This window comes from Bos mutus, chromosome 21 (genome assembly GCF_027580195.1).
Source record: "Bos mutus isolate GX-2022 chromosome 21, NWIPB_WYAK_1.1, whole genome shotgun sequence".
In the NCBI taxonomy this organism is placed as follows: Eukaryota; Metazoa; Chordata; class Mammalia; order Artiodactyla; family Bovidae; genus Bos; species Bos mutus.
In genome coordinates, this window is record NC_091637.1 from 39367450 (window position 1) to 39389664 (window position 22215).

At 38.3% G+C, this 22215-nt stretch overlaps 1 protein-coding gene across 2 annotated transcripts in view; it reads right to left on the reverse strand.

The window, feature by feature from the left end:
- Positions 1 to 22215, reverse strand: part of PRKD1 (protein kinase D1) — a 347647-nt gene that overhangs the window by 139862 nt on the left and 185570 nt on the right. For both annotated transcript variants that reach the window (XM_070358662.1, XM_070358663.1), the window contains exon 2: positions 14326 to 14464. In XM_070358662.1, the coding sequence (XP_070214763.1) occupies positions 14326 to 14464 (139 nt within the window). The remainder of the gene's footprint in view (positions 1 to 14325; positions 14465 to 22215) is intronic.

Sequence of the window (22215 nt, forward strand, 5' to 3'; positions counted from 1 at the left end):
ACTTTCACTATGAAGGCTTAAGTTGCCAAGCAAAGTATATCAATCATGAACAAGTAGTTGCAGAGTGAATACTGTATGTCTGGAACTGAGCTTACTGTTATATGTATTTCTGAAGAACTATAACATATTGTCCCTGTTCTTTAATATCACTAATCTTGTTTGATACATAAGATAAATGCTTATCAAGTACACTCATGTTAGCAAACTTGTGACTTGCTCTATCATTGCTTTTCATGCCCCAATCCACAGGAAGTAATTTTTTATAGGTTAATTCTCAGAAATGTAAGTGATTTTTTTAACTGCTCAAAATTCACATGGTGAGAGGTCTCACATGAGGGCAACACAACATATAACCAAATGAATTCAACTTAGACCTTTACTGATATGAATGTCAAAGTGCAAGGCTGGGGCAAATCAATTTCAAACTATCCAACTTGAGTTTTGTAATGATTACATCTAGTCACTGTTAAGAAAGGTGCTTTTGGATGGAGTGCTCCATACCAGAGCTTTTTTATTTCCTCATGTACTTCATTCCTAAATAATCTGACTGTGGATAAATAGAGATACAGGGGTAGTTTTTTCTTTACATTTTTTCAGCATCACAGGATTACTATGTGAAGAAAAATCTTTTTTCTCATCTTTATTTTTTAACAGAGGACCAACTGCTTGTTCTCATCAAGAATTCTCCACACAGCTCTACGTTATCACATTCTAAGGATTAACAAGTTATAATGATCAGAACCTTAAAAAAATTCCTGGGGAAAATAAAATTAGAATAAGATGAGACCCAGAGTTAGCCAGAAATTCTTCATTTTCTAGGAACCAAAATGCTGAAATTGCTTCATAAAATGAAAAAACAGGAATTTAGAGTTTGACTCAAATCCCAATTCTTGTATTACAGTATATGTAGGAAAAGTGATACTTGGTATATTTGTGTGTTGACTTCTTTTTGAAATCAACACTGGTAAGAGGCTATAGACGTCTTTAAAATACTTAGAAAAGTGGAGGTACAAATACATTCTGGTGTAGTACTGCTCTTTTCTTTCTATTTTATTCCTCCATACTGGCATAATGAATAGTCTATTGCTGTTTAAGACTTAAAACAGCTGCATTTCTAATTCTGGCAGATTATGAGGGATTTTTATATGGGTTGCATGTTAAAAGCAAATAAATGACATGCCAACCAGCAAAATGAGAGTGCTGGGCAGATGGTGGCACGGCTGAGTTACTGAATTGAAGTGCTATGTGCTACGAATCATGGAACATCAAAAAGAGATAATTTGGCAGCTTTTCAAGTGAAGCCCAATCCTTTACCTCAAGCAAAAATAATTTATGTGTCCACAAGATCTTCAGATAGCCAGTATGAACCAAAGATCTTCAGTAGCCATTCTCCAATTGGCCTTTGTTAACACAGGCAGCCTTCAATGACTTTATTTTACGGATTTTGATGGTATATACAATTCTGTCCTTCCTTCCTTTCCTCCTCTAGGTTCTCCTGTGACTGTGCATGTGTGTGTGTGTGTGTGTTGAGAGACAGAGAGAGAAGGAATATGGAAACAGTGTATATTACAATTTCTCCTACTTCTAAGGGGATTATCTTAGAAGTCAAGAAGGCTTTTCAATATATGATCATAGTGAAAAATAAAATACCCAAATAAGATAATGAGATAATACTGATCAATATTAATCTTCATAGGTCCATCTTGATCAATACATTTTAAAACTGCATTTAGAATGTTACCATGTAAATTCTTGCAAATCCAGAGATGACTTTCCAGAGAATAAACAGATGGGCACTATATCAAAGAACGGTTTGGCCTTCAAAATCAGGACTTTCTCTATTCAAGACATCTTATGAAGTATGAGATCAAAGCTATATAACTTTTTAAATAAATATTTTAGAATTTACATTCTTAAGTAAATGCTGTTCTTTATAACTTGGATAAGATCCATTGTTAACCCCTGATATTTTACTATATTTTGTATGTTTTTATAAACCACTATACATAAACACTGAGAAAATGTGAAATAAAGAAATGAAGTTATTAAATACTGTACAAATAGTCTATATACTATACCAGGATGCTTCCTTCCTGATCTATTTCTTTTCGCATGTCCTTCCTTACTAAGATGACTTTATAAGATCTGGATGTCTTAGATAATGTGTTAGTTACTGTACATTATTATCATTGTCAAGCCTTAGTCTGAAGGCACACAAACTCTAAATAGCTTTTCCAGTGCCACAGCTATTAAATGGGCTGATAGGAACTGGATTCAGGCAGTTTGGTGCCATAATCTGTGCCTTTAACCAGAGTTAATACTAGGATATTCTGTGTAGCACAAAATGAAATAAGATAAACAGATCAAGATGCCCTGAGGAAAGTGAATCTTGTGCCAAATAAAAGAATTCATATAGTGGAAGTGATGTAGTACTGACTTGTACCATAAAGGTGGCCCATGAACTCAGATTTGAGAGGCCAACGCTAAAGCAAGAAGGACAGGGAGGCCTGGCGTGATGCGATTTATGGGGTCACAAAGAGTTGGACATGACTGAGCGACTGAACTGAACTGAAGAGCAATATTATTCACAAAATCGAGCTGCTTTCAATATTGAAATCTGAGGAATTTATCCAATAAGGAAGTCACAGGATGATACAGTAGAAAGTTTCTCTCATGACATTTTGGTAAAAATATGCTACCAGAATTTTCAGTTGTCTTATTTATAACATCTCTCAATTTGCCATATCAAATAACATTTCAGTTGAAAGTGTTTTTGCATTGTGTGTGTGTGTGTGTGTGTGTGTGTGTATAAAGTGTTTCAGAGTCTTAGTAAAATGTATCTATATAGCTGCTCTGTCCAAGAGAACTTTTTTTGATTATCAAAATCTTCTATATCAATATGACAGTTATTAGCCAACATGCCTATTAAACACTTGAAATAGTCAGTGTGACCAAGGAATTAAATTTTAATTGCCTACAATGTGGGAGGCCCAGGTTCAATCCCTGGGTCAGGGAGAACTCCTGGAGAAGGGAATGGCAACCCACTCCATTATTCTTGCCGCCATCCCTCCCCCCCCCCCACAAAAAAAGTTTAGTTTAGTTGTATTCAACTGAAATTAGCCACACATAGTTAGTGGCTACAACACCGGACAGGGCACAGTCAGAGCCCTGATGGGATACATATCCCTCAGCCGATTCTCATGACTACAATTTCATATTTTCATAACAGATGGACAAAATAAAAACTCAAATGCTTCTATTTTCTAGTTTGAGCCCAAGCACAAGAGTTCTGTGTTATTTACCTCAGCAGAAAACTAACCATTTTTTCAAAGTTTCTGACTCAAAAAGAATCCGTACCATCTCTGTTCAGAACAGATCCAAGAACAGTTGTGTGGGCTTTGCTGGTAGCTCAGCTGGTAAAGAATCTGCCTGCAATGAAGGAGACCCCAGTTTGATTCCTGGCTCAGGAAGATCCCCTGAAGAAGGGATAGGCTACCCACTCCAGTATTCCTGGGCTTCCCCAGTGGCTCAGATGGTAAAGAATCAGCCTGCAATACAGGAGACCTGGGTTTGATCCCTGGTTTGGGAAGATCCCCTGAAGGGGGGCATGGAAACCCACTCTAGTATTTTTGCCTGGAGAATCCCCATGGATAGAGGAGCCTGGCAGGCTACAGTCTGTGGGGTCGCAAAGAGTTGGACATGTGACTAAGCTTGGACTAAGTTGGACTGAGTGACTAAGCACACATATGCACAAGAACATACTTATTTACAAGACACTATTATTGCCTAAAATGTTTTTTATATTATGGTCAGATCCTGTAACTCATCTATTTTAGTATCTTTGATGCGTCAAAGTTTTTGTTTTGGGGTTGGAATGTGATTTTTGGAGATAAGCTCCAAATAATTCTAAGTTAAATCTGGTAAATAAGAAATTAATAAGATATTTTATATGCTTTATAAACCAATTGTAAAGACAAAATTAACGTAAAAAGACAAAAAGAACAAGAACATCTCATTATGTCTTCTACAACAGAAGGATTCTAAATACGCAAGTCTTCTGAGACCCTGTTATATCATTGAGGTGCTAACATGGTAAGATTTATATACAGTGATCAATCTCCACTCCAAGAAGCAATTATAAGGAATTTTTGGTTACACAGAGGCCAGGCAATATAGAGTTTAAAAAACTCCTTTGTGTGGTTTTCTCTATCCATGTGTTCTTTTCCTGTTGATCTGGATGACTTACAATACTGTCCTCAGTTACAGACGTAGTAGATGAGAAGAGAAGGAAAAAGCATGATTTCTGGCTGGATATTCACTTGCCAAATGGTAAAGAATTACTCATTAGGCTAATTCTGTGTAAACAGAGGGGCTTGATATGTCGTCCTCTGAAAACCACAGTATGTACAGGTATAGAGATATTTATAGAGACTGAGACTCCAGTTTTGGAGTGCATGACTCAGGTGTTCTATAGATCTTGCCAGCTGACCCTTAGGCACAGACAGCTGTTCTGCTGGATGGATAAAACCATAGAGCTTCAGTATGAGGAGAGGAAGGAGGAGGGGGAGCAGCAGGCAAGGTCAGCCAGCACCTCAGGATATCACTCTTTATTCCTTCCACACACTGCAACAGAAAGCAGAGCCAGCTCCAGGGTCACCTCTCTGAGCTCTAATGCCAGGTATGGAACACTGAGGCATCAGATGAAGAAATGACAGTAAATTGATGAAGGAAAGTGAGATTAATATGGAGGGGGAGTGCACTAAAAAGAAGTGACTACGAAACAGGTTTTAGATAGAAAGCAAGGATATCTGTAAGAAAAGAGCAATGTGTAGGAAAGCTGATTCAAGCAAGAATGAATGGCCTTTGATAGTAAATGAGCTTACTTGGTCACAGAGATGAGCATAATCCAGGATTTGCAAAAACTAGATAAGAAAACAATTTGTATTTTATGAATTAGGTCTCATTTTACATGAGAAATGTTGTAAAAGACATTGCAATGCTTTGAAGGAAGAACTGAATTTCTAAAATAATTTCCAATTATAATTAGCTTTTAAGAATACATAGATGATAGCAAGAAATCAGAAAAAAAGGATTACTCATATGATAATATAGATCTTACTAACAGATTAGGCCAAGAAGTGTCAACAGTAAGCACTGAAATTCAATTCCAACAGAACAACAGCAATTTTGGATATCTTACATGGAGCAACTATTTAAGTATTCATTTGTTTCTTGGTCTGTTCATTTTATTTTAAGTATGTATTTACTTACTAAACAAATAGACATTGATTGAATGTCATATGTTGGATCATGAGGATTCAATATCAAAATAAACAGTTCCTGTTTCAAACAATGTACAGCCCGGTGGGGTCAAGAGGGGCACGAAGAAAGAAAACTTCACATGTGCCAGGCATCTTATGAATGTTTTCTATTTATTCTCATGAAATCTAGAACCCAACCCTATACTGGAGACACTGATATTGCTATTTGACAGGTGATAAAACCTGGGTTCAATCCCAGGTTGGGAAGATCCCCTGGAGGAGGGCATGGCAACCCATTCCAGTTCTACTGCCTGGAGAATCCCCATGGAAAGAGAAGCCTGGCAGGCGACAGTCCATAGGGTCGCAAAGAGTCAGACATGACCAAGCGACTAAGCACAGCACACAAAAGACTCAGAGGAATGAGGTGACTTGCCCAACACTATGTAAGAAATAAATGGCAGCTCTAGGGCTTACACTACAATCTTTGATTAGAAGTCACTATTTATCAAATTGAAGTTATGTGGATGCTACAAAAGAAATATCCATATTTTTGAAAGAATATATGTAAAGCACTTAGAACAGTGCCAAACACATCATAAATGCTGTATGTCCTTATATCACTATCACTAATCTATTTCTTAAAGAACAACATGGGGAAGAAACATTATTTATTCAAAACTGTGTTAGCCTGAGAGTTTGGGATTAATGTATACACATTACTATATATAAAATAGAAAACTGACAAGGACCTACTATATAGCTGTGGAACTATACTCAATATTGATAGCATATTCAAAAGCAGAGACATTACTTTGCCAACAAAGGTTCGTCTAGTCAAGGCTATGGTTTTTCCAGTGGTCATGTATGGATGTGAGAGTTGGACTGTGAAGAAGGCTGAGTGCCGAAGAATTGATGCTTTTGAACTGTGGTGTTGGAGAAGACTCTTGAGAGTCCCTTGGACTGCAAGGAGATCCAACCAGTCCATTCTGAAGGAGATCAGCCCTGGGATTTCTTTGGAAGGAATGATGCTAAAGCTGAAACTCCAGTACTTTGGCCACCTCATGCGAAGAGTTGACTCATTGGAAAAGACTCTGATGCTGGGAGGGATTGGGGGCAGGAGGAGAAGGGGACGACAGAGGATGAGATGGCTGGATGGCATCGCTGACTCGATGGATGTGAGTCTGAGTGAACTCCAGGAGATGGTGAGGGACAGGGAGGTCTGGCGTGCTGCGATTCATGGAGTTGCAAAGAGTCGGACACGACTGAGCGACTGATCTGATCTGATCTAATAAGGGAAAAGGGGCTTCCCTGGCGGCTCAGAGGTTAAAGCATCTGCCTGCAGTGTGGGAGACCTGGGTTCGATCCCTGGGTCAGGAAGATCCCCTAGAGAAGGAAATGGCAACACACTCGAGTATTCTTGCCTGGAGAATCCCATGTACCGAGGAGCCTGGTGGGCTTCAGTCCATGGGGTCACAAAGAGTCAGACGCGACTGAGTGACTTCACTTTCATAAGGGAAAAGAATCTGAAAAAAAATGTATGTATGTGTAACTGAGTCACTTTGCTGTATACTTGAAGCATAACATTGTAAATCAACAATACTTCATTAAAAAATTAAAGAGAAATATAATGTAGGAAAAATGCAACTTATGTATGAAATTTTCAAATGAAGATTCTTCAAAAAACATTTCTTTAGGGTTTGTCTTATGCCCCATGTGACCTGGGGAGAATGTCTTCTCTTTGACTTGAAATTAAGGATAGTTAGGTTAAAAAAAGAGAAGCAATGCACTCTTATACTGTATCTCCTTGGAGAACCCACCACAAAAGGACAAATAATCGAGAAAACTACCAAAGTACGGGAGGAGTGCTGAGGCCTCACCTCCCCACGAGGTCACAAGTAAGAAAGGGTGGGAAATCCGACAGTCTGCTCTTTGCATTCACTTTTCATTGAAAATGGTTAAGGGTGTCACAATGAGACCCAAACCAGGTTTATTTGAAAGGTAAGAATGGAAGAGAATTAATAACACTAATAAATAGAAATGCTGAAGACACAGTTAACATAAACCATACTTAGAAGAAAAGAGTAATGACCTATAATCTTATTTTTCAGGGTTTCCATTGTTACAAAACCACCTACACAGATAACTGCAACTAAACTTGGACAGGAACTGAGACCACTTAGCCTGGCAGAGCTAGATACTCCAGAACAACTACAAAGAAATAGAAACTGAGCAGTAAAGGCCAGGACTTTTACAATCTAGTTACCGAAGCAATATTAGGGTTGAGGAGGTGCTTCCTATGACTAATTCCACTTTATTAAAAGCAAACAAACAAGCTTATGTCTATATAATGTACTCCTGGATGAATAATAATGCAGGGACCTAATATATCAGTCTCAAGGTTTATTCCTTCCATCCGTATTTCAGAGGGAGAATATACTACTAAGGAATGTACTATATCTGAGAGAAATAGATGTTACTTGCACAGCACCATTAAATCAATAATTTACACTTACTATAAAATAAAGAACTAGTTAGAATTTTGTTACATTTTTTTTTTTCTGACTTATGGTTTAGGCAATGAATCTTACTAACAGAAAAACAGTTATAAGGATACCTTAAATATATTGATCCTAAGACACTATTTCAATTTTGATTAGAACCAAGAAATTATATGAATGGATCCTATTTAAACAAGGGCACAGTTACTTTTTATTTCATATTTTGTATCATAACTCTACAGAGAAAAGCCTCCAGAATTTTCTTAACCTGATCACAATTTGTACATTTATTAAGTATCTATTTTTATGAGGAAGAGGGAAAATACTGGCCCTGTGATAAAGATCACGTCAATAGAACTTGTAGCTAGTTCGTTGCTGGTTTTGTTGTTCAACTATCATCAGTGTTTCCCTGAAATATAAACTGTCTTACTATAGTAGGAATTCTCTGAACAGATTCTCAAGAAATCCTATTTACTGGTCCAAGTTCAAAGGGCTAACTTGAAGCAGTATGAAGAGTTTAGTCACTTAGATTCAAGCTCTGGTTGACACTACCCCTACTCACTGCAGGATATGGGCAAGTTAAAATTTATATTCCATAGCTTTTAAGGTATCTGATTTCACTATGTCACAAAGTCATTGCAAAGGAAACATCAGTGCTTGTGCAAACTGCTTCAAAAGCCTATGCTACTATGTAAACAAAAAGTTATTGCTTCTTAACTCCTGCTTTCCCGTGGTTCAAACATTGCTCTCTGTGAGAGAGCAGTGGCCTCTACAGAGAGAATGAACATACCCTCTCACATCACCGGTCCGTGGGCATGACCCATGTGAACCGCTGAACCCAAGACTCACCAGATAGAGTGGGCGGGGTGGGGTAGGGGGTAGTATTCTGTGATACAATGAAACTGAGAAGTGATCTTGGAGAATTATCTTTCCTGTTAGCATTCACCAAAGTTGTGAAGAGTCCTGCAGTAAATAATTCTTTAAACATTGCTTAAAACAACATTTCTCAAAGTAATGAAAGAACAGGATCTCCTTCTGTGGTATGTTCAACAACCATGAACATCATGGGAAAAGGCCACTTGAGAGTCTGAGGAGAGCAATCGAAACAGCTAACATCAACTCTGCTGCTGCTAAGCACAGAAATTCTCTAAAGTGCTTTACACACATTAATTTATCTTAATTTTTATAATAACCATACAATGTAGGTACTATTGTTTTCCCCATCTTATAGATGAGGTAACTGGACCACAGAATTATTTAATGTCTTAGCAAAGATGTTAAGAGGTAAGTACCATACATACACACTATAAACCCAGATAATCTGGCCCTGGAAACTGTACTCAATGCTTAGGCATACTGCTTTACTTGCAAACTGAATAAAACATGGAATCTATGTTTTATCATCACCGTATGATACTTTCCTCCAGTATAAGCTACTTTTTAGATAAAAACAAAAACAAACAAACAGAATCTCTGAATCCCCGAGGTTGACTTCTCTGGTGGTTCAGATGGTAAAGAATCTGCCTGCAATGCAGGAGAACCAGGTTCAATCCTTTGGTTGGGAAGACTCTTAGGAGAAAGGAATGGCTACCCACTCTAGTATTCTTGGGCTTCCCTGGTGGCTCAGACGGTAGAGTCTGCAGTGTGGAAGACCCGGATTTGATCCCTAGGTCAGGAAGATCCCCTGGAGAAGGAAATGGCAACCCACTCCAGTATTCTTGCCTGTAAAATCCCATGGACGGAGGAGCCTGGCAGGCCACAGTCCATGGGGTTGCAAAGAGTCAGACACGACTGAGTGCCTTCACCTTGCCTGGAGAATTCCATGGACAGAGGATCCTGGAGGGCCCCAGTTCACGGGGTTGCAAAGAGTCGGGACAGGACTGAGCCACTAACAAACACACACATACAACTTGTACAAAATCACGAAGGAAGTCAATGGTACTATACGGCCATAAAATCAGTTCTTCAGCCCCTCAGGGGAATCCCCAAACCATTTGGCAGATGCGCTGAACAATGTATGAGGACAAGACTTACGAAAAGGAAGTGAGATCATGCTAAGGCAGCTATAGCTCTCCTTGGTGTCCCCTTCTTTTTCTCATCTCCTTCATGAACTATACCCATATGGTTACTATATCTATTTTACTTTTAAACTATATCTTGATCTCTACCTCATTTCCAGCTCTTTTGTCACTGCCCAAGAACAGGCCCAAATCCTTCTAACTGGGCTATAGCACTAGCTTTCCAAGGAAGCTCCCATCCCTCAACAGCTGGGAACAAATAACCACATGTATAAACAACACTTTGCAAAGGTATACATAATCAGGACAATCTACTGTGAAGGGTAATGAAAATTTCCCAGAAAAAATATAATAAAAGAAAGACTTAATATTTAGCTCTTAATTTATGTTAATAAAAGAAAGACTTAATATTTAGCTCTAAGACTTTAAATTGTGATTTTATTTGGTAAGTTCTTACAGTCCTTGTCTATTTTCTATTTAATCACCTACAAGATAGATACATACACACAAATACACAATTATTAGAGATCAAGTCCAAACAAAACAAAGCAGAAAGAGTTGAGTCATATGAACTCAGTCCTGTTATTAATATGCTTGACTATGGCTGAATTACCAGGCTTCAGTAGAGATTCATCATGAAGAAGACTTCAGATAAATTTCATTAACTTTCACAGCTCAGTACCATATACTTGAACTTGACTTTGCCTTTAGTAAAAGAAATTTCCATTTGCAGTGTTTTCTTACTTCATAACAATAACAGCAGACGAAGTTTGCCAGCTGTGGGAGTGTATATGGTGGGGCACTTCCATGGAGTTGTTTTTTCTTTTTCTCTATAACCTACTCCCATCCACCCATGAGCAATCTTTTCCTGGCTTACTGGGTATAAAAGCACTAGCTCAACCAAGCCATGTTTTCCAAAATTAAAAAAAAAAAAAAAAAGAGGGGGAACCAGTGAATTAGCCAGGAGCAGTCCAGTTAGTACTTACAGATGAGGAAAGGTCTCAGCAGAAAATGACATAAGCACAAGAAAATCTTTGATGTCGTCTGAAGAGACAAGAGGATTTAACCTTACTGAAAATTAATACTTTCCATATTTTCTGACATTTTATTACCATACTATGTCAGAAAATGTTCCTGTTAGTGGAATGTTGATCAAACATGAAAAGAATCAGATTATGTTTATGTCACTACAGAGTAAAATTTAATTTTTCATGAGGAAAAACAGAAAGCTTGGATAAATGAATTTTAACAGTAAAATTATAGTCTCCAGGAGGGAAATTTCCACAGCAAGTTTATGTTCTGGAACTGGTCAAAAGGCCATAGCGGGGATGTCCAGTGTTTGGCTCCTCTGCTCCACTTACCCATTACATTTTGAATGAAGCGGATCCTCTACCACACCTCCAGGAAATGGCATATTTCTCTGGCCAATCATAGCATCCATTCTCTTCAAGGACTGGTTCAGGAATGAGTATGTTTATGAGCTTCCTTGCACCATGACCTGCAGTGTCTTAGTAGCTATCATTTGTCTTGCCTCAAATTATAATGTAATACAATCCTGCCCACATCACAGGCACTAATTCCATGTCAGGGCTGGGTAAATGCATAGCAAGGAGACTTGAAGTTCAGTTTACTTTTGAGGATATATCTAGAAATAATATTTTTACAACAAGTAAGTATTTTTACAAAATTGTGTATATGTGATAACTTCTAATGTGATAGCCAACAGCCAATCAAGCAAGCCATATATGTTTACTGAGAACCTCATGTCTATGGTAACAAAAGGATAGGGAGAGAAGCCTGCAACACAACAGTAAAGCCAGGTGAAGGACAGATCTGCCGTGAGCCGTGCTGGCAAGGGATGTGTGTCTGGCAGTCATGTGTGGTTCAGGAACAGGGATGGCAAAAAAGATTGTTAAAGCAATTCAGATTACAGACAGGTATAGCAGGAACTGCTATGATGTAACAGAATATCAAGTAGTCAATATTGCATCAAAGTGATGTAAGACATGAATACAGAGGGCCATGAGCTGTGGGGAAAGAAGAATAAAGGAGGAAATCTAGTCTGAAAATGGTAGAGAGTTAATGATTAAAAACTACAGTGAAAAAGACAGGAATTGTGTATTTGGTGGCGACTGACAAGATGAAGAAGGAGTGCTGCCAAGTGGAGATCTCCGAGCTGGGGCTGCGCCTTACCGGTGAGGTCAGAGTTGAGGCTATGCTGTGGGTGACTGACAACAATGAGCAAAGGTAAGCAGTGTGGGGGAAAACAGGGGTATAAAACGGAGGGGTGGGAGGTTTTAAGTAAACACTATTCTTAATATGTACTGAGAAAAGCAAAATACTGAGCATTAGAGAGGGAGAAGAGGTAGAAGAATATAGCTGCCAGAGATGTTTACAGGCAAATGCTGGAGATCCAAACATAATTGCATGTGTAGGCACACACTGTGTATATGCACTGTATGTACATACGTGTGTAACATATGCATATGTATGTGAATAACATAAGGGTTAAATGTGTCAGGGAAGTGGAACTACGTGAAATGTGAAAAGGGTTCAAAGGTTACAGTTCAGGAGAAGAATGAGATCAGGCTGTTATAAAATGGCTTCTTTTAAATACCAACCAGACAGCTGCTGAGAGAGTAGAAGAGGCTTTCCTGAGCTGCCCGATCACCTGATCGGGCAGCAAGTGAGGAAAAGGGACACCTTTAAACACCCCTCAGCACTGTGGCCAGGGAGATAGGAGAGGCGGGACAGAGAACACCCAGGGTGGATGACAAAAGAGGTGGAGTGTAGGCATAGCGAGGTTCTGGGTTTGCATAGATGGAGAGGAAAAGCAGAACACTGTTACGTCAGGTCAGCATGGGGCACGGCAAGTCTGGCTCATGGAAGGCATGGGGATAACATGCAAATGGGCAGCAGCTCTCCCCGTCAGAACACACACATATAGCTTGCATTCAATCTGTAGGGTGTTACTCTGAGGACTTGACAACAAATGTAAAATGGGAAGAAAAAGAAATAATTTAGAAATCCAGTTATGAAAATCTTCATATATTTCTGGGCACAGCCACAGGAAAAGGGCTCATAAAACATATTCTTTGCAAAGCCGACTGGCTTTGAGTCTAACATGAATTATGGTGACGATAGATCTGGTGCATGCTGTCTCTGAATAATTTATTTCAGGCTGCCTCCAGTGTTCAGAAACAGGAAACTTAGAGGACAACATGGCGAGGCACTCATGCTGTGAGGCCAGGCGCAGTGAGCCAATGTCCAAAGAGTCAAAGAAAAGGAAAAGGGAGGACACAAGCAAGTGATTCCCCCTCAAATTTAAAAAAGGGAAAACCTTTCCTTTTTTGGTGTGTTTAGAAACTGGCAAAACTATAAGCAACAGGAAAATTATTATTTTTATCTAGTGAAACCAGCTGTTTTACAGGCTCTATCTACCTAGGATCTCCTATCAAGGAGAATCAATAAGACAATGCTAACTGGACTTCATCAAACCAAAGGCCAGGTGAATTATAATCAGTGCATCCAAGTACAGGGCTCTGGAACTTGAGGAAAATGAAGCCTGAAAACATTTTTAAAGTGAACAGATTTCCTTTAAGAAGGCCAGAAGGGAAAAAGGAGCAGTACAATCTGAATTTCTCAATAATGACTCAATTTTAACAAAGATAAACAATAAAAATCTAGACCTCTTTAGAATATTGGACTGACTACTGTTGTTAAGGTCCCTGCTACATGAGTTCTCTGGCATTTTTTTTAAAAGTTAAATTTTTGTGACAGGCACAGTCCAATCCTAAACAAAAAATATAAATCCTAAACAAGAAATAACAATCTGGGCAGAGGAAATGCAGCTGTTTCTCAGGGAGTGAGTTAGCTAAAGTCGCACAACATGGCCTGACCTGCTGTAACTCCTGAGCTCTGGTTTCCAATTTGATCTTGGCTAGTAGCTACTGGAGTTTCGACTGGACTAAAGCAACGGTTTCCAGGCCTTGGCTTTCAGACACTCAGTAGATTTGGGGCCCTGACATATGTCTTAACTTCAATGTTGGTGAGTGTGTTTTCATTTGCTTTTGCTGTTTCAAGTGATTTAAATAATGAATGAAAGTATTCATGTGTGTTTTGGGGGATTTGGGGAGAGTGCAAAGTTGGGAAAAGTGACTGGGACAGAACTGGGTGGGGAAACAGCCAAGTCAAGAGAAACCTTTTGCTCTTTTTCAAAATAATGTTGAAAGTTCATATAGATAAAGCCCTAAAATTTCCTCTTGAGGTTGGGTTTGATGTAATTTTTTTTTTCTAATGCTGCCTTAAAAATTTATGGCCAAGCCTGGATGGCAGGGAAGTTTGGGGGAATAGGATACACGTATATGTATGGCTGAGTCCCTTTGCTGTTCATCTGAAACTAACCCAACATTGTTTATTGACTATACCCAATACAAAATCAAGTGTTTAATATAAATTAATGAAATCAAAACCAAAAAAAAAGTAAAACTTATGGCCAAGAATTCTCCAGATGCAAAGTATTAATCTATTAAGGAAAAAGTATACTACCTGACAAGACAACTTCAATGAGATCGCCTTCTTGGATATCGCTAGCTGTTTTCACCAGCTGAAGGATGTTTTCAGAGGTAGGGTCATGGCGAAAAAGCAGGATCTTATCATACATTCCATAGAAACCACATTCAGGAAACTGTAAATACAAACACCACAACAGGTTAAGCGTCAAAATCTTCCTAAATTTAAAATAAAGATCAAATAAATAAATGTCAGAGCACAAATACAAGCTAATTACAAAAGTTCAAAATATCTAGAACATTAACAAATAAAAACGAATGGCCAAGTAGATACTGAAATGACTCCAAAGCAGGAGGAAAGAAATCACAGTTCATAAAAGCAATAACAACAAAATGCTCTTCTAATTACAGAGCAAAAAAACAGGAGAATCTGAGATAAGATTCAAAGACATTTGTGGCAGTAAAGTGGTTAAGAATTACAGTGAGTTCTAAGAACTGAGTCTTTTCACATGACTTACAGCAATTCAATAACATTAAAATGGGACTATGTTACAATTCCATTACAAATGTTGTTGCAATTTGTCTGCAAAAAAAGAGGCCAGTCCATTTTGGCATATTCAAAAATAAGAGATGACTCAATAAATCTAAATATGTTCTGTGTGTGGGCAAAGGTGTTATCTAGATCCTTTGATTCAGGGAAGCACCAGAGGAAACAATCCAACTCTCCCTGTTGCTGCTGCTCATACAGTGCATTTAGTTTCCATGCCATCTAGATGAAATAGGTAAGTATTAACACAACAGCTAAAAGTAAATTCAAGTATACATAGTTAATATTCTCCTCACAAGGATAAATCCAAGTTTATTACCCAAGATTATCTCCCAGTAGCAGGCATATAATGAAAGCTAACTGAATGACATTTTATACTGAGCAAGTCTATAAAAATTCTGATATTAACAATTACTATCAGAATATTAACAATCAATATTATTCCTTACATTTCCTCTCTTCCTTCTAATGCAAGAAAGAGTATTAAATTCAAACCACAGTACTGGCTGATCAAGTTTGTTTTAAAAGTAAAATTATTTGATCAAAGGATAGAAACGTCCTTAAGAATCTCCCCAGAGTTCACTGCAGCACCGTTTAAAACATCCAAGACATGGAAGCAACTTAAATGTCAATAGACAGAGGAAAGGATAAAGAAGATGTAGTAAATATATACCATGGAACATTCCTCAGCCATTAAAAAGGACGTAATAATGCCAATGGCAGCGACATGGATGGACCCAGAGACTGTCATACTTACTGAAGTAAGCCAAAGAGAGAAGAAGAGATAGTATGATAGAAGAGATAGTCATACGATCGTATGACATCCCTTACATGTGGAATCTAAAAAGAAATGATACAAGTGAACTTACTTACAAAACGAAAGAGGCTCACAGACTTAGAAAATGAACTTACAGTTGCTGGAGGAGGGGGAGAATGTGAGGAAGAGATAGTTAAGGAGTTGGGGTGGACATGTACACACTGCTATATTTAAAATGGATAACCAACAAGGACCTACTGTATAGCACGTGGAATGCTGCCCAACATTATGCACAGCCTAGCTGGGAGGGGAGTTTGGGGGAGAATGGATACATGTATGGCTGAGTCCTTTTGCTGTTCACCCAAAATTATATCACAGCATTGTTAACTGGCTCTACTGAAATATGAAATAATTTTTTTAAATAAAAATCAATATAAAGATATTAAAAAGAGAAAAACCTTAAAGTCAATTTTAAGTTTATTACAAAGAGCATTCTGTATTAGTATTGGAAGATTTTTACTAAAACAAAGAACCTAGGCTAATGTTGCATGTGAAAATGGCTCTTTTCTTGTATGTGATATTTTCACATAATCAGCAACTGCTATTTGCTTTATAAATCTATATTTGTCTTGTGTGGGAAAAGGTCATAAGTCAAAGAGAAAAAATTGTCTTGTTCCTGAAACTTGTGATGTGTCTGACACGTATGTCAATAAAGGCTGATTTTAAGAAGGTACTGTCATGAAGAAATGTCCAGAATATGGTATCTTCTAAAAATAAATTTATTATGCATTCTTCTTTCTTTTTCCATGTTAATAAAATTAGGGGCTATAATCATTTTAAGGTATTTTGTGTGAACTGAAAATAAGTATATACAGAACATCCTCTTGCTCTTAAGAGTTTGCTGACAAGTAGGATTTATCTGTATATCTGTATACACTTAGTATATCTATCTATCTATCTATCTATCTATCTATCTATATATATATACACTTAGTATATATACAGGTATATATCTGTATATCACTTAGTAAAGTTGGCTTCCTTAAAATAAACGCAAGAGCTGAAATGATGTCACTGCTTCCACTGTGCTAATTAAAACTAATATTTCCTTTTTTGGTAATTTCTCCAACAATATTAATTGAGTGAAAAGAAAGAAAGAAGAAAGAACTAAAACACCATTTTCTAAACTAAAACAGTGAACAGTTCATGTATTACTTTAAAAATCAACTCCACTTGATGGGCAATTTACAGTAAATGAAATGGACATAAGTGTAAAAGTCTTAAGTTCTGACTCTTCATCAACACCAATGCAACAAAAATTATAACAGGAAACATATTCATCAACCTCTTAAGCTTTATAGTACTCCCTTGTAGTTGATGCTACACACCATTTTGACTCAACATAGATTTACCCTATCACCAAAGATTAGCTCACCAGCTACAGAATTTCATACAAATGAAATCATACAACATGTACTGTGTGCTCTTTAAGTGACTTATTTTGTTTATTAGAATCTTTTTGAGATTTGTCTACACATTCTATATTTGAGATTCATCTCTTTTTACTCTTAGTTATTAGCATTTCATTACATGGCTCAAGGATATTTGCTTCTCTGTGCTCCCACAGACAGACATTAGTGTTTTTCCCCTCGGTTTGTGGATACTATAAATAATAATGCTATGAAAACTTATGTACAAATGTTTCAGTGGGTATATATTTTCATTTTCTATGACTAAAAATTTAGGAAGAGAATTTCTGGGTCACATAAGTGTATGTTTGACTATATAAATATCACTATGTCAATAACACATTATACTTATTACTGAAACTTTATATTAGGCTGAATATAGTTAGTGTTAAGTGCTTCATGTTCTTCCTTTTTGAGACTGCTTTGAATATTATATGTTTTCTGAATTTCCATACTCATTTTAGAACCACTTTGTCAATTTGTACAAAATAGATCTGCGGTGATTTTTCAATGATATTACACTGAAACATAGATCAACCAACTTTAGTAGATGTATATTCTAAGAATGCGGAGACATTTGTTTTGTTATGAATAAGGTGGTATACTGCTTAATATATTAATTTCTTTAAAATTTCTCTCAAAATTTTTTTGTAGTTTTCCGTATATATGTCTTAGATATATTTGCTAAATTCATCTCTAAGTTTTCATATTTTATGCTATCATAAATGGCTAAATAGGAAAAGGAGTACATCAAGGCTGTATATTGTCACCCTGCTTATTCAACTTATACGCAGAGTACATCATGAGAAATCCTGGGCTGGAAGAAGCACAAGCTGGAATCAAGACTGCCAGGAGAAATATCAATAGCCTGATATGCAGATGGCACCACCCTTATGGCAGAAGGTGAAGAGGAACTGAAAGTGAAAGAGGAGAGTGAAAAAGCTGGCTTCAAGCTCAACATTCAGAAAACTAAGATCACGGCATCTGGTCCCATCACTTCATGGGAAATAGATGGAGAAACAGTGGAAACAATGTCAGACTTTATTTTTGGGGGGCTCCAAAATCACTGCAGATGGTGACTGCAGCCATGAAATTAAAAGACGCTTACTCCTTGGAAGGAAAGTTATGACCAACCTACATAGAATATTAAAAAGCAGAGATACTACTTTGCCAACAAAGGTCTGTCTACTCAAGGCTATGGTTTTTCCAGTAGTCATGTATGGATATGAGAGTTAGACTGTGAAGAAAGCTGAGCACCGAAGAATTGATGCTTTTGAACTGTGGTATTGGAGAAGACTTTTGAGAGTCCCTTGGACTGCAAGGAGATCCAACCAGTCCATCCTAAGGAGATCGGTCCTGGGTGTTCATTGGAAGGACTGATGCTGAGGCTGAAACTCCAATACTTTGGCCACCTCATGCGAAGAGTTGACTCAATGGAAAAGACCCTGATGCTGGGAGGGACTGGGGGCAGGAGGAGAAGAGAATGACAGAGGATGAGATGGCTGGGTGGCATCACTGACTTGATGCACATGAGTTTGGGTGAACTCCGGGAGTTGGTGATGGACAGGGAGACCTGGCGTCCTGCAATTCATGGGGTCGCAAAGAGTCGGACACAACTAAGCAACTGAACTGAACTGAACATAAAGTAAAATCTCTCCTTTTTGGTGTGAAATTCTGCAAGTTTTGAAAACTGTATACCATAACCACATGACATATATGTGCTATACACATCATGACCAAAATAGAAAACAGTTCCTTTTACTATAATTTAGTCTTTTTAAGAATGTCATATAAATGGTATCATACAATAAATAACTTTTAATCTGACTTAATGTCTGCAGGGTCTGAAGTGATTTCTCTCTACTCTTTTCTCATATCTGTTATTCGTGTCCTCTTTCTGTTTTGATTAGTCTAGCCATTGGTTTATATATCTTTTTTATGTCATATTGTTTTGATTACTACAATCTATTTTGAGTCAGAAAGTGTCATGTCTCCAGGTTTATTCTTCTGGCTCATAATTGCTTCTCATTGAAGAAGGCAATGGCACCCCACTCCAGTACTCTTGCCTGGAAAATCCCATGGATGGAGGAGCCTAGTGGGCTGCAGTCCATGGGGTCACTAACAGTCGGACACGACTGAGCGACTTCATTTTCACTTTTCACTTTCATGCACTGGAGAAGGAAGTGGCAACCCACTCCAGTGTTCTTGCCTGGAGAATCCCAGGGACGGGGGGAGCCTGGTGGGCTGCCATCTATGGGGTCACATAGAGTCGGACACGATTGAAGCGACTTAGGAGCCGCAGCAGCCTAATTGCTTGGACTTTTCAGGGGTCTTCTGTGATTCCATATGAATTTTAAAGTTGTTTTTCTACCTCTGTAAAAAACCTCCTTGGAATTTTGATAGGGATTGAGTTGAATCTGTAGATTACTTATCGTAGTTTGACATGCTAACAACGTTAATTCTCCCAATGCATGATTATGCAATGCTTTTCTATTTATTTGCCTTTGCTTTTGCTCAGAGGTATTTGTTTTCAGCATACAAGCATTTCACTTCGTATTTCTCGTGTAACCATGAAAGTTCTTTTCATCAAAGTCCATCACCTCTACCATTTCTGATCTGTTTCAATTAGCTCTTTTAATCCCAGTTATGGGTCACATTTTCCTGCTTTTTTATATGCCTACTTTTTAAATTCAAGCTAGGTTTCAGCAGTATGTGAACTGAGAAATTCCAGATGTACAAGCTGGGTTTTGAAGTGGCAGAGGAACCAGATATCAAATTGCCAAAATTCGTCATATTATGGAAAAAGCAAGGGAGTTCCACAAGTACACACCTACTTCTGCCACTGACTACACTAAACTTTTGACTGGGCGGATCACAGCAAACTGGAAAATTCTGAAAGAGATGGGAGTATCAGACCACTTTACCTGTCTCCTGAGAAACCTGTATGCACATCAGGAACCAACAGTTAGAATCAGACACGGAACAAATGACTGGTTCAACACGGTGAAAGGAGTATAACAAAGCTATATATTGTCACCCGGCTTATTTAACTTATATGCAGAGTACATCATACAAAATGCTGGGCTGGATGAACCACAAACTGGAATCAAGATTTCCAGGAGAAATACCAACAACCTCAGATATGTAGATGATACCACTCAAATGGCAGAAAGTGAAGAGGAACTAAAGTGTTTTTGTTGAAGGTGAAAGAGGAGAGTGAAAAAGCTGGCTTGAAACTCAACACTAAAAAATTTAAGGTCACTGCATCTGGTCCCATCACTTCAAGACAAGCAGCAGAGGAAAAAGTGGAAGCAGACAGATTTTATTTTCTTGGGTTCCAAAATAACTATGGATGGTGACTGCACCCATGAAATCAAAAGATGCTTGCTCCTTGGAAGGAAAGCTATGACAAACCTAGATAGTGTATTCAAAAGCAGAGACATCACCTTGCTGACAAAGATCTGTCTAGTCAGAGATATGGTTTTGCCACTAGTCAAAGCTATAGTTTTGCCAGTAGTCATGTACAGATGTGAAAGTTGGATCATAAAGAAGGCTGAGCACCAAAGAATTGATGCTTTCTACTCATGGTGCTGGAGAAGACTCCTCAGAATCCCCTGGACTGCAAGGATATCAAACTGGTCAATCTTAAAGGAAATCAACCTTGAATATTCACTGTAAGGACTGATGCTGAAGCTGAAGCTCCAATACTTTGGCCACCTGATGAAAAGAGCCAACTAACTGGAAAATACCCTGATGTTGGAAATGAATAAGGCAAAAGAAGAGGGTGGCAAAGGATGGTTAGATAGCATCATGGACTCAGCGGACATGAGTTTGAGCAAACTCTAGGAGACAGGAGAGGACAGAGGAGCTGGCATGCTACACTCTATGAGATCACAAAGAGTCGGACACAACTTAGCAACTGAACAATAACTTTTAAAATCTGATACCAGGTTTTATGAATTAACGTGAACAGTTGGCCTTTGTCTTCCTTTAAAAAACACTGATATTTGTTTTGGCAAAACACTAAAGTACTTGCAGACTGGTTTTATCTTTCTAAGGTGTACTTTTAAGATTTGTTATGGGAGCTTTAGAACAGTACTTGGTCTAGGGATAATTTAGCCCTACGAAACTCCAATACTTTGGCCACCTGATTTGAAAAGACCCTGATGCTGGGAAAGATTGAAGGCAAGAGGAGGAGGGGATGACAGAAGATGAGATAATTGGATGGCATCACTGACTCAATGGACATGAGTTTGAGTAAACTCCAGGAGTTGGTGATGGACAGGGAGGCCTGGCGTGCTGCAGTCCACGGGGTCGCAAAGAGTCGGACACAACTGAGTGACTGAACTACTAATAATGCATGTCGACATCAGTTTGCCAACAAAGGTCCGTCTAGTCAAAGGTATGGTTTTGCCAGTAGTCACACACAGATGTGAAAGTTGGACCATAAAGAAGGGTGAGAGCTGAAGAATTGATGCTTTCGAACTGTGATGCCAGCAAAGATGGACATCAAACCAGTCAATCTTAAAGGATATCAACCCTGAACATTCATTGGAAAGACTGATGCTGAAGCTCCAATCCATTGGGCACCAGATGCAAAGAGCCAACTCATTGGAAAAAACCCTGATGCTAGGAAAGTTTGAGGGCAGAAGAAGAAGGAGGCAACAGAGAATGAGATGGCTGGATGGCATCATCAACTCAATAGACATGGATTTGAGCAAACTCAGGGAGATAGTGAAGGAGAGGGAAGCCTAGCGTGCTGCAGTTCATGGCGTCACAAAGAGTCACACACAACAGAGCAACTGAACAACAACTAATGCATGACTCTATCTCTACAGAACACCTCAAATGTTCAGTGAAATTTCTGTCTGTCTGGAGAAACTTGACTGTCTCTCAGTCTTCTATAGGCTCTGGAGAGTTCATTTTACAGGTTCCCACTGTTGCTCTTTGTTCTGCCTCATAGACTTTTACTCTATGGACTTCTATTCACTTTACTATTCAACTGGCCCCTTAAGCAGTTTTCTGGAGCTCTTCCTTTGTATAGCTCCTACCTTGCCAGTATTCTTCCCATGAAAATTCTTTTGACGTGGTCACCTTGAGCTCTATTACCTGTTTCCTCCATACAACCAGATAACTAAGCTCTTGGGTTCTTTC